This window comes from Labeo rohita, chromosome 4, assembly GCF_022985175.1.
Source record: "Labeo rohita strain BAU-BD-2019 chromosome 4, IGBB_LRoh.1.0, whole genome shotgun sequence".
NCBI lineage: Eukaryota > Metazoa > Chordata > Actinopteri > Cypriniformes > Cyprinidae > Labeo > Labeo rohita.
Window position 1 is genome coordinate 46269169 of NC_066872.1, and position 12906 is coordinate 46282074.

At 41.1% G+C, this 12906-nt stretch overlaps 3 protein-coding genes across 4 annotated transcripts; 2 read left to right on the top strand and 1 right to left on the bottom strand.

Moving 5' to 3' along the window:
• Positions 1-5: 5 nt before the first annotated feature.
• On the bottom strand, positions 6-690 carry ost4 (oligosaccharyltransferase complex subunit 4 (non-catalytic)). The gene is made up of 3 exons (XM_051108188.1): positions 601-690; positions 179-314; positions 6-105 (listed from the first exon to the last, which is right to left on the bottom strand). The coding sequence occupies exon 2, from the start codon at positions 308-310 to the stop codon at positions 197-199; it is 114 nt and encodes a 37-aa protein (XP_050964145.1). The 5' UTR covers positions 311-314; positions 601-690; the 3' UTR covers positions 6-105; positions 179-196.
• A 220-nt stretch (positions 691-910) lies between these two features.
• Positions 911-10065, top strand: LOC127164605 (flap endonuclease GEN homolog 1). 2 transcript variants are annotated; one of them, XM_051108621.1, is made up of 14 exons: positions 911-1032; positions 3303-3469; positions 3548-3740; positions 3811-3987; positions 4063-4173; positions 4446-4519; positions 4988-5073; positions 5154-5304; positions 5774-5810; positions 5893-5973; positions 6065-6195; positions 7016-7077; positions 7823-7966; positions 8858-10065. In XM_051108621.1, the coding sequence occupies exons 2-14, from the start codon at positions 3309-3311 to the stop codon at positions 9715-9717; spliced, it is 2268 nt and encodes a 755-aa protein (XP_050964578.1). In that variant the 5' UTR covers positions 911-1032; positions 3303-3308; the 3' UTR covers positions 9718-10065. The 2 variants fall into 2 exon arrangements, with proteins under 2 accessions (XP_050964578.1, XP_050964577.1); XM_051108620.1 differs by having other exon boundaries at positions 914-1032; positions 3289-3469.
• A 978-nt stretch (positions 10066-11043) lies between these two features.
• Positions 11044-12813, top strand: msgn1 (mesogenin 1). Its single transcript, XM_051108622.1, has one exon. The coding sequence runs from the start codon at positions 11723-11725 to the stop codon at positions 12122-12124; it is 402 nt and encodes a 133-aa protein (XP_050964579.1). The 5' UTR covers positions 11044-11722; the 3' UTR covers positions 12125-12813.
• Positions 12814-12906: the final 93 nt, after the last annotated feature.

Genomic DNA, 12906 nt, shown 5'->3' on the forward strand with positions numbered 1-12906 from the left:
GTCTCTCACACTTTGACAATTTATTCACATCATTTTCATACAAAATGCAAATGTACAGGCTGCTTGATCCTCTGATTCTCCCCGACGGACGTGGTGTTTGTCATCCTGGAAGAGAAACACGAGTGATCATCTGATGAGGTGTGATCTAGTGTGGATGGGATGTGGTGTGTCCGCTCACCTGTCGCCTCTCACAGTCTCACTCCAGTTTTTTGGGGTTGTTCACGGCCACATAATGATACAGAACCACCAGCAGGAAGAGCGAAACGCCCAGCATGTTGGCGAATATGGCGAGCTGCACGTCTGTCACCATCTCACTGCAAAACACACACAGCAGCTCACACACTCCGGTCACACACGCCAAGGCATGAACTTCTAGTGTCTGTACAAGCGTGGGGATTTCATGCAGTGCCGCTGTGAACTACGGAAAACATAATGTGTCTTGTTTTTAATTGTAATACCATCCCTAAAAGACGTGTCATTCTAATACTTTAAGAATGACCACACTCCCTTCAGTGACACTTAAATGGTTTTAAAAGGCATTGAACACAACCCTCACCTGACGCATTTACAAATCACAGTTCAAATCACTGAACTACTCACGTAAATTGTGTTGTTTATGGGATGTTTATTAGGGATCTGCCCGCAGATTTGGATGCTCTTGCGCTGAATTCCGGGATTGAGACACGTCATGTACATACGGGTCTCTAAACACGTCACATCCGGAACAAGTCACCGATCACTCACATTTTTTTTTTTTTTACAGTTATTAATCTTATTTTAGGATAAATTGTTTGTGCTTTTTTATACGTATAAAATAAAACTGAATCTTACGTTTCAAAAGAATTGTAAGCGGAAGGCGTGTTTCTCCTCCTGACCGCTGGAGGCGCTGATGAGATTCTGGACGCTCGAGATCTCCGACAGGCGCGAGTTCAAATATTCAAACCGAGGCTTTACACAACAAAAACATTCGCAAAAAAACGGGTTAAATATATAAACACAACTCTTTTATCCATCAAGATACATATAACATATGTAAGTAATGATTTCTTCTCATAATCTGTAACGCAGAGTTGCCGTTATTTTGTGTTTTGTTGATTTGAACAGCGAATACTTGAACAATATATGTAATAGACAGTAGTGTTTATATGTCATACATGCAGAGAAAGATTCATCACCAACAGACAGATTATACGTGACCCTGGACGTATTTCAAGAATAAGCTTTCCATCGATGTATGGTTTGTTATGGTATGACAATATTTGAGATAACGTACAACTATTTGAAAATCTGCAATCTGAGGATGCAAAAAATCAAAATCACCTTTAAAGTTGTACAAATGAAGTTCTTAACAATGCATATTACTATTCAGAAATGAAGTTTTGATATATTTACAGTAGGAAATGTACAAAATATCTTCATGGAACATGATCTTTACATAATATTCTAATGATTTTTGTCATAAAAGAAAAATAGATCATTTTGACCTATACAGTGTGTTTTTGGCTATTGATACAAATAAACCTGTGACACTTATGAATGGTTTTGTGCTCCAGGGTCACAAATGTATACATATATAGATGATAGATAGATGTGAAATATTGTATCTATAAATTCTGTTTGTTAGGTACGGTCATGTGAAAAAGTTCGGACACCCTATTGAATTTCATGGTTTTCTGTATCAGGACATAATAAAAAAATATCTGGTCCTTGGCAGGTCTTAAAATGTAGAAAATAAATCCTCAGATAAACATCATCACATGACATATCACACTGTGTCATTATCTGTTTAACAAAAATACAGCCAAGAGGGAAAGGCCATGTGTGACAAAGTTAGGACGCCCTGTTACACCCTCCACCCAGTTACTTGTAGATCCAATTTTAGCAGCAATAACTTGAAGCATTCATTTTCTGTGTGACTTTATCAGTGTCTCACATCGTTCTGGAGGAATCTGGACCGCTCTTCTTTTCAACGTTGCTCCAGTTTATTGAGGTTTGTGGGCATTTGCTTATGCACAGCTCTCACCACAGCATTTGAGTCAGGATGAGCTCTGGACTTTGACTGGGCTGTTGCAACACCTTGATTCTTTTCTTTTCAGCCATTCTGTTGTAGATTTGCTGCTGTGCTTGGGATCATTGTCCTGTTGCATGACCCAGTTTTGGCCCAACTTTAGATGTGGGACAGATGCCCTCACATTTGACTCTAGAATACTTTGATATACAGAGGAGTTCTCGGTCAACTCAATGACTGTGAGGTGCCCAGGTCCTGTGGCTACAAAACAAGCCCAAAATGACCAGCCCTCCTCCAGCATGCTTGTCTTTTGGTATGAGGTGTTTGTGCTGATGTGCTCTTTAGGTTTTCACCAAACTTGGCGCTGTGCATTATGGCCAAACATCTCCACTTCGCTCTTGTCTGTTCAAAGGACATTATTCTAGAAGACTTGTGTTTTGTTCAGATGCAACTTTGCAGACCTAAACTGTGCTGCAGTGTTTTTTTAGATAGAAGAGGCTTTCTTCTGCCAACCCTTCCGAACATGCCATTTTTGTCACATATTTTTCTAATGGTATTGTCATGAACTTCATCATTTAACATGTGAACTGAGGCCTGTAGAGTCTGAGGTGTAGTTCTTGGGTTGTCTGTCATTTCTCTGAGCTCTACACGGTCTGATCTGGGGGTTAACTTTCTGGGACGTCCACTCCTGGAAGGAGAGGTGTCTGTTTTAAATGTCTTCCACTTGTGAATAAACTTCAAATTATTTGGAATTGGCCATATTACTCTTCTCAGATTGAAAGCAGCAACAACTGCTTCTCTAAGATGATTGCTGATGTCTTACCTCCTTGGCATTGTGTTAACACACACCTGAAGGCTCCAGACCAGCAAACTGACAAAGCTTATGCTTTTCTAGAGGCGCTCAGACTGATGATGATCAGTTAATCAAAGGTGTTTAATTATCAGTGCCTGACTGTTATTTATCCTCTTAATTCCAGTGTTAACAGTAAGGGTGTCCTAGCTTTGTCACACATGGCTTTTCCATTTTGGCTTTATTTTTGTTCAGTGAATAATGACACGCTGCAATTTGTCATGTGTTGTTGTTCATCTGAGGTTTTATTTTCAAAATAAAACGAGCCAAGCACCTTTTTTTTTTTTAAATGATGTCCTGATACAGAAAACCATGGAATTCAGTAGGGTGTCCTAACTTTTTCACATGACTGTATATATATAAAACGTATTTATACTGTTTGTTTATGTGTAATATTTTGTAGTGTTATAAAGCGATCTCATGTTTGTAGTGTGTGTTCTTGAGGTGATTATGGGTGTTTCTGAGCTCTGGTCCATCCTGGATCCGGTCCGGCAGTCTGTGCCGCTCTACAGTCTGTCAGGAAAGACCCTCGCCGTGGATCTCAGCCTGTGGGTCTGCGAGGCCCAGCACGTGCAGGGCATGATGGGAAAAGTCACAAAACCGCATCTCAGGTGAGTCTGAACGCACGTCTGAAAGGTCTGAGCTGTTGTTGATCTGCGTGTCACGTCCTGACGCTTTGTGTCACACAGGAACCTGTTTTTCCGCGTGTCCTCGCTCACGCTGATGGGTGTGAAGCTGGTGTTTGTGATGGAGGGAGACGCGCCGAGAATCAAAGCCGAGACCATGAGCAAACGCACCGAGATGAGGTACGGCAGTGCGAAGACCAAGCCGGCAGCCGCCAAAAACACCGGCAGAGGCCGATTCAAGGCCGTCCTGAGAGAGGTGTGCGCGCGTTCGTTCAGCTCGTGACGCTTCGTTCTCCAACGTCCTGTTCACGTGAGTTTCTCTGCAGTGCGCCGAGATGCTGGACTGTCTGGGAGTGCCGTGGGTGACGGCGGCGGGCGAGGCGGAGGCCATGTGTGCCTATCTGGACTCACAGGGCGTGGTGGACGGATGCATCACTAACGACGGCGATGCCTTCCTCTACGGCGCTCAGACCGTCTACAGGAACTTCAACATGAATACGAAGGTTCATACCGCTGTTTTGGTCTCCACACAGATGAGTAACGCGTGTCCTAACACGTCTCGTGTCGTGATCCCGCAGGATCCTCAGGTGGACTGCTACCGGACGTCTCGCGTTCAGGCCGAACTCGGGCTGTCCAGAGACACTCTCGTGGGGCTGGCTGTCCTCCTGGGCTGCGACTACATCCCCAAGGTACTTTCAGGAAGAAATGAAGAGTTTATTTGCAAAAACAGATAAGTCTGTTTTTTAAAATGTTCAAAAATCATGTTTTTCACTGCGTTAGCGTGTTCTTATTGAGTTAGTTGGCTGTATTTGTTTAGATGTTTTTATTTCATCAAAATAACCGCACAAAGGAATGCACAATGGATGTTTTTGCAAATGCGCTCTTCAAATGCTTTCCAGATTGCTCTGAAATGATGAAACGTTCTTGTAAACATTGTGCTGTTCTCCTTCTGGTCCTGTAGGGTGTCTCTGGAGTCGGTAAAGAGCAAACACTGAAGCTGATTCAGAATCTGAAAGGAAAAAGTCTGCTTCAAAAGTAAAAGAGTCATTTTTACAAAGTCTATTCAGGGAACTGAAACCAAAACCAAAACTTAGTTATATTCTCATTTTATTGTAGTTTCATTTGTATTAACATTACTAAACCTAAAATTGAAAGAACAAAACAAAAATGACTACAATTAAAAATGACAGTGAAAACTGAAAATAAAGAAATGTGAAAAATATACAAAATGTAATGAAATTCAAAATCTTAACAAAAACTCTAATAATATTGCAGTAAATTAAATGTTTTTTATTCAAATAAAGGCTTGGTGATATAAGCTATTTCCAGTATTTTATGATTTGATGTATTTTTAGTGTTTTATTTGAGATTACGCCAGCGCCGGTTTGAGAACGCCGCTCTATCACACTCCAGGTTTATTTCAGGTTTTCCCACATTAGTCAGGCTGCTTTGATTTATATTATTTGTGGACAGAGCGTTCTGTGTGTTTCTGCTCGGCCGCAGGTTCACCGAGTGGGACGCGGACAGAGCCGAAAGGTCAGAGGTCGCGGTGAAGAAGGTCACGCACTGTCTGGTTTGTCGACACCCAGGTCAGTATCGTCAGATTCCACGACTCGTTTAGCGATCTGAGACTCGTCGGCGTTGATCGAGCTGCTCTCGTGTCTCGTAGGTTCGGCTAAAGCGCACGAGCGCGGCGGCTGCGCGTTCTGTGAGAGCGAGCGCTTCTGTTCGCCGCAGGACTACGATTCCCAGTGTCCCTGTGAGTGGCACCGCACTGAACGCACTCGCCAGGCGTCCTCCGTCGAAGCCGGCATCAAAAAGTATGTAAACGTGAACATTTGCTGTTAATCTACTCACCCTCAGGCCGTCAGATCTTCAGTAGAGCAGCACAGAAGATTTTTAGATGAAACTGTGCTCCTAAAGCTGCTGCCATCACTTTGAGAATCAGGAAAAACGTATCAAGGAACACAAAATTCGATTCTCAGTACTTTAGTTGCTTGCACCGACCAGTCATTTTGCTTCATAAGACCTAAATATGTCATCAGGCGTCACGGGTATTCATTTTGTGCCGCCTGATATGCTTTGTTTTCACTCCTAAAGTACCAGGACCCATATACTTGCATTTTATGAATGACCAAGCACCACAGTTTCAGCTAAAATCTTCTTGACTGTTCTACTGAAGAATAAAAATCACCTACATCTCGGATGGCATGAGTAAATGAACAGCACATGTTAATTTCTGGGTGAACTGTCCCTGTAAGAGTGTGTTTTTCTGTCATGTGTCGACAGGAAGGCGCTGGCGTGTGAGCAGTTCCCGTTCACTGAGGTGAGTATAATCGTCTGCTTTGCTGATGTAGGAGATCAGATGTGCGCATTCAGACACGTTTGCTGTTTGCTGATGTTTTCAGATCATCAGTGAGTTCTTGGTGACGAAGGACAAACCCGTCCAGGCCTTCCGCAGGAGGAAACCCAACCTGCAGCTCATGCAGGTACCGAATGACCCACCCAACCCTATTTAGAGCGATGGTTCTGAGTGCGAGTGTGTGGTGCTTTCTGATGGACGTGTGATTGGTTTGTCAGACGTTTGCTCTGGAGAAGATGGACTGGCCCAAACACTACAGCAGCGAGAAGGTTCTGGTGCTCATGACCTACACCGAACTCATGAACCGAAAACACGGCAGAGACTCTCAGGCCCAGATCCAGCCCATCAGGTGACCACACATTCATTAAAATAAAAAATAAAATAATAAATAACACATAAAAACAGCAAAAATAAAATAACTTTAACTGAAATAACACAAAATACTTAAAAAAGTCTTCTTTTAATTTAACTTAAAGTGCTAAAATAACTAAAATGGAAATAAAAATTATATATTTAAAAAGAAAAATCTTGTAGAAGTAAAAATGGCAAAAAACAACAAAATATAGAAAACAGAAATTGTTTTAAAAAATGACAAATTCTTTTGTTCAAGTTGAAGTATAACATTTCTAAAATGAATACTAAATAGAAAAACATTTCTTTAAACTAAAGCAAAAAATGTAACTAAATTTTAAGTATAAACAGAACACATACAAATACAAGTAATTCAGAGTATTAATAAATACTATAATAGTATATTAATTATACTAAAATAAAAATACATTGATGTTCAAGTAAGAATGTTTATTTGTCAAACGACAATAAATTGTTAGACGGTACTTATTTTGTCCATCCAGTATTGGATTGTAAACAAAAAACAAAAAGGAGAGAGATCTGAATGCAAGTTATATGAGGGAACAGATGATAAATCATTTATAATCAACACCACAATATTCCTAAAAATATAAATATTCTTAGCTTTGATTTCATCTTGACTTTACATTTTCCTGTGTTTTTTTTAAAGGGTGAAATAAAATACAATTTTACTGAAATAACATAAAATACTAACTTGTGTTCAGTTTTTTCTGTGTCTGTAGTGTATTAAATATATAATAGGTATATATAAAAACGCTGTCTTTTTCTGTGGATATGTTGATGTCTCCTCCCAACAGAATATATAAGCCACGTGTGAGGAACGGCGTCTCCTGTTTTGAAGTCATCTGGAAGAAACCAGGTGATGCCAAACATCTTTTAATTCATCAGCAGGTTTCACACGCACTGTGTTGTATTTTGTGTTGTGTTGCGTTGTGAACGTGTGACGGCCGTCGCTGGGCTTGTTAGTGTCTTGTTGTGAGGTCGGATCAGGAGGGGTCGGGGGTCACAGGTGACGGAACAAATGTATCACCGTCAGGTGCTAAAAGAGCTTCCTCTAGACACCGTGAGCCGGCCGCCCCTCGCCAATCCACACTCCACACCGCCGTAAAACATTTATTACATCTCTGACGGCTGCTGTGATCGGAGGAGACGATCTCATTTCAGCAAATGAGGAAACAGTTTAACATGTCGTTATATAATCACAGCTCGTCAAAAACAACTTAAACATCGAGGAATTTTGTGTCTCCAGGCCTGGAACGCTCATGGAAATTAGTGAAATATTTTAAAATGTGTTTTTGTTTATACTGAATGTACGATTTTCTCATTTTGCTTTGCTTTTAAATATTTTATGGGCTGAAATGCTGCACTTTTTTAGTGTCCGGTCTGTTTTACTGGAGACATTTAGTGAGTGGAATCATGAAATGTCTTCATTTAAAAAATGGAAGCAGATACATAAATGGGATGAGCCTCGATCTCAAGCTGACTAAACAGTCAGGAAGTCAGGAAATATTATGACTGAGAACATCATGAATCGTCATTGTAGTTTCAGCTCATGTTGAAGTAATGAAGACCTATTTCTTGATTATTTCCTGCTGGTGTTTCAGATCACTACGTGTTCGCTGAGGGCTGTGAGGAGCAGACGGAGGTGCGGACGGTGGAGGAGGAGTCTCTCTTCGGCCTGGCGTTTCCCGGGATCGTCCGGGACTTCCAGCGGGACAGAGCCGAAGCTCAGGAGAACAAAACGAAAAGTACGTGCATCCATTCAAACTAACTCGGCTCCACAGGTGAGCTCGATCAGACTTTCTCACGTGCGCGTCTGGAGCGACAGCAGCTGAGCCGATGAAGGACGGGATCAAAGCCGACGCTCGTCTCACATCCACAGCTCGCCGCGCACAGACGCTTTGATAACCGGCAGGCGTCGCACAGGAGTCGCTGTCACTTTAACACCGATCACACGTCCTGCTGCAGGAAAGAGCTGCTCCTGGAGAGCTACAATTATTGTTGCTTAAAGGAAAAAAAAATTCAGAATGAATTAAAATAAAATAAACATTACATTAATATGAATAAATAATATTTCATATTAATAATGAATGTACATTAAAATAAAACTAAAAAAAAAATTAAAAATTATAATTTAGTTAGTTGTCAACATGTCTAGTTGTCTTTTTGTTCAAGTTTAAGTATGACATTTCTAAAATTGATACTAATAGACAAGAAACTAAAACTAAACAAAAGCAAAAATTTCACTACATTTCAATTATAGACAGGACACATACAAATGCAAGTCATTCAAAATATTAATAAATTCTACAATAGTATATTAATGATACTAAAATAAAAACAAATTGATGTTAACGTAAGAAAATTTGTTGACATTTCATGTTTGACATTTTCCTGTTTTTTTTTTAATTGAAGGGTGAACAACCACTAAAATATACAAAATGTATATATATTTTGTATATAATTTTATTAGTTATACAATTAATGTAATGTATTTCATATATTATAATATATATTGTGTATATATATATGTTGTATTTAATTATATACACGATTGAGTTGAATTGTATTTTTTATATTTTACATTATTTTTAATTAATTAATCATTTATTTATTTTTTTTTGTCAAAACCGTTGCAGAAAAGAAGCCAAAAGTGAAGAAAGAGAAGCCGGCCGTTTCCCACGATGCCGTGTCGGATCTCTTCGCTCAGATGTCTCTGCAGACGGACGCAGATCCGGACCCTGGATCTACCCAGAATCCTCCACAGCCCGATTCCCCTCCGTCCCCTGAGATCCAGCCGCCTCCTCCTTCCCAGAATTCACTGTCAGAGTCAGCTCTGATTGGCCAGCTGCATCTCAGCAGTATAGACTGGGACTCTTCGTCGTTCACGGCCTCACCGTCCCAGAAGCCTCAGAGCGGCAAAACTGACCTGAGACCTGCGGAAAACACAGCCTGTTCTCTTAAGGAACGAATAATCGTGAAAAACACTCCGAAACAACAGCAGACGGGTCCTGAGTCTAAAGTAGACGACCGCCGTTCAATCCCATCAGTCCTGTCGAAAGTTCCCAAGACCAAAACAAATACAACAGCCAAAACCACCAAAAACCCTTTCAGACCTGCAGCCAGGCCTCCAAAGGGCGTCTCGGGACGGTGTAACCCTACTGCGAACAGCAAAACCGTGTGTAAGACGAGTCCCGTCAGCGACGACAGCGACGCAGAGAATCGACCCGGATCACACAAACGCAGAAACGACGTCAAAGCCACGTCCAAACCACCAAAAACCGGCCCAACGGATCCGCTCCGGCAGCAGAAATCAGGCAGGAATGAGCAGATGAGTGTTAGAGCTGCTAAAACACCAGAGAAAGAGTCTCACGCTCCCGTCAGACCAGCGAAACCCATCCAGGTGCATCGTGGGACGGTTGAGGAGGACGATTCGGACGCTTCGCTGGACAGTCCTCGACCGCTGGCCGAGAGACTGAAGATGAGGTTTGCGAAATGAATGAAGCATTTCGGTTTGTTTGAGAGAATAATGTTTGGAATTAAAATTTGCTAATAAATTTACGCACAACTTGTCTTTTTATATGCAGTATCTTTCCCTTATTTTCTACATTATTTTCTTGTTTTACTCGTATACGAAAGTCCCGTATTTTTAAAAACAAGAACAGTAGATCCTTTGTAATCCCAGTGAAAATACAGATGCGTTTTTAGACAGCGGCTGAAGGTTGCGGTAAAGAATCAAACGTTCTCTTGTGCTGAAAGAAGCCGTCAGAATAACATCAGGATAAAAGTAACAGTCTGGTCCTAATAAGGACATAAACGCCTGCTACTTCCTGTCGGGCCTTGATCATGAGTGACAGGTGTCACACCTTCCCAGACATGAAAGATCTGACAGCTGCGGCTGAACGTCACTTCTGTCACTTCTGTCCTCTGCAGGGCCGTTAGAAAACAAAAACATGCTGTTAGAAATCAGATTTGTTTATTAAGAGCTTTAAACGTTTTACTTTTTGATCGTCTCTCTCTCTCGTTACTTCAAATAGTGTTTAGAAATGTAATACATACGTAAATGGATTATTAGAGAAATGATGTTTCAAACAAGTACAGTAGGTTTGACAAAAGTTAGCTGACTGTTAAAATATTACAGTACATAATAATGCAGCTAACAAGACGTCATACAATTACGTTCCCATTAGAGGATTTATTGTAAGTGTTCTCTGAATTGTTCAAAACATCCAGTTTTTTTTTGTTTTTATGTGTTAAAAATGTTTCTCTTGGTTATGTGAATGTTCATTTTAAAACATTACGGGAATGTTACTTTTGAATGTTCTCTAAATGTTCTTTTATTTAAAAAAAAAAACATTACACAAATCTTTAAATAAAACATTTCCCAAAAAAGCGATGTATTGGGGGTAACGGATTAAAAGTACTTTCTCCAAGTAACTAGTGAAGTCATGCATTCGTTTCCAATTTACAAGAAATGATTTGAGTTACTTTTTCAAGTACGTAACGCCATTTACTTTGTTTCTCATTTATTGAGTGAAAGCTCTCCTGTCCTCATGCTGAGAGAAAACAAACCTGCAATAATTATGTTAAATAACACAACTATACTCCTTTATGTATTTAGTCCCATTTTATTGAACAATGTCTTTTCTGCTGACCTTTGATGATCCAGTTCAGCCATACTAATAAGCAAAAGTTACTTTAGAAAAACGAACATTTGTGCTTCATTGTTTTTTTTGTTTGTTGCTGAAGAGTGTGTAGTTTTCTTCTTCTGTGTTCCACTGTACAGACGTGAATGTGCTTTTCCTTGAGTCTGAGGCTGATTCGTTTCACTTTTGGTGTGAAAGGACCTTTACATTTACCAAAAACAGAACTTTTCATATTAAAACCAAAGTAGCAAGACTAACCCAGATTTAGAAACGCACAAGTAACGTAACGCATTACTTTTCATTAAAGGTATCAGATCGTTTTTAGGGAGTAACGCAATATTGTAATGCATTACTTTTAAAAGTAACTTTCCCCAGCACTGTGTATAAATGTTTTGTGCTAACACTTTGAGATCGTTATTAAAGACCAGAACATTGAATATTTCTATTCAAAATTCGATTATTACATTTTAATTGTGACATTTTCGTGTTCTGTGAACTGGAAGAACGTTCTGGGAACGCTGAGAATCACGATCGTGATTCCAGAAGTTTTCTTTCTTGGGATTCGGCTCAAAGTGCCCGGTGGTCTGATGTGAGTTGTGATGTGTGAAGGTCGTGTGACGCACTTTTGCGCTCGTCTGCTCGCATCGGTGCGCTAATTGTCGTCGTGTCGACTTAAAGAGTCATTTCCCACAAAAGGGAATCTAATTATTTTCTTTTCTCTTTCACATTATCCGCCAACATCGCCTTATTCGCACCCGGGTGCCAAGCGCGCGTCTCTTTGAACTCGGCGCTCGTAAAGTTCGCGGGTATAAAAGCCCAGTTCGGCCCCACCGGCGCATTTTCTCGCCGAGCGCGGAGATGGAGCAGATCGAGGTCGACGCGTACACGGCCAAGGTTTTGTCCCAGTGGGGCTGGAGCAGAGAGGACGGGACGTTTGGAGACGCGCACGAGTGCGGCAGCGCGTCCTCGCCGGAGTCCGAGTCGTTCGATTCCGTGTGCTGCTCGTCCCCGGAGGCGCTGTCCGGACGCAAACACTGCGAGCAGCAGAAGCCCAAAGTGAAGATGAGCATGAAGAGGAGGATGAAGGCCAGCGAGCGCGAGAAGCTCCGCATGAGGAGTCTGGCGGAGGCGCTGCATCAGCTCCGCGATTACCTGCCGCCGGTGTACAGCCGCCGAGGACAACCGCTCACCAAAATACAGACCCTCAAATACACCATCCAGTACATCAAAGAACTCTCCAACCTCCTCGAGCAGCAGTGACGAGCACCCGAGGAGCACATCACGCACGAAACCTCACCTCTCGGAAACATCCGGTTGAACGTTAAGCGAACATTGTATCATTCTGGAAACATGATGGGAATGTCACATCCGAACGTTCTCTGAACTTCCAGAAACGAATGATGTGAAGCATGTTTCCGGAGAACATCATTAACTTTGAGCAAATGCTCTATTCCCAGCTCCAGTCCCGACCTCAGGCTGCTGTTGTACAGATTTATGTGTTTCTGTTCGTTTGTTCATCCGCTCTCGTGTTTTATTCTGATGTAAATATTTCTTGCTGGTGCTTGAGTGGAGTGTCCGTGTCTAAAATGAAGAGTGTCTTTTAAAGTTAAATTCTAAACAGGAATAGCGGAATAAATGTTTTGTTCGTGTTCATGTGAACTGGTACTTGTATTTTACGTCAAGATAAATGAATTTAAAGTGACTTTTTCACAACTAAAAGTTTTTGAAAGAATCATGCTGGAGCCCAGGGAACACATGATTTAGTTCAGTTAAACGTTGTAAAAAAAACATCGGTCTAAAACGTTAAAATGTCCGGTTTTCTTGTATTACATAATGTTTCTTAAAAGTTAGAAAAATGTTTCTTAGAACATTCAAGTACAAATCGCGTCATAAGGACGTTCCCTCGGCGTCATGAGAAGAGAATTTATATAAAATATTAATAAAGTTACGAGAACATCACTTAAAGAACGTTCTGTTTATAGAACCTTTAAAAACTTTGCTGTTCGCTGGGACACACAACCATTCCTGTGATGCCAAACGCA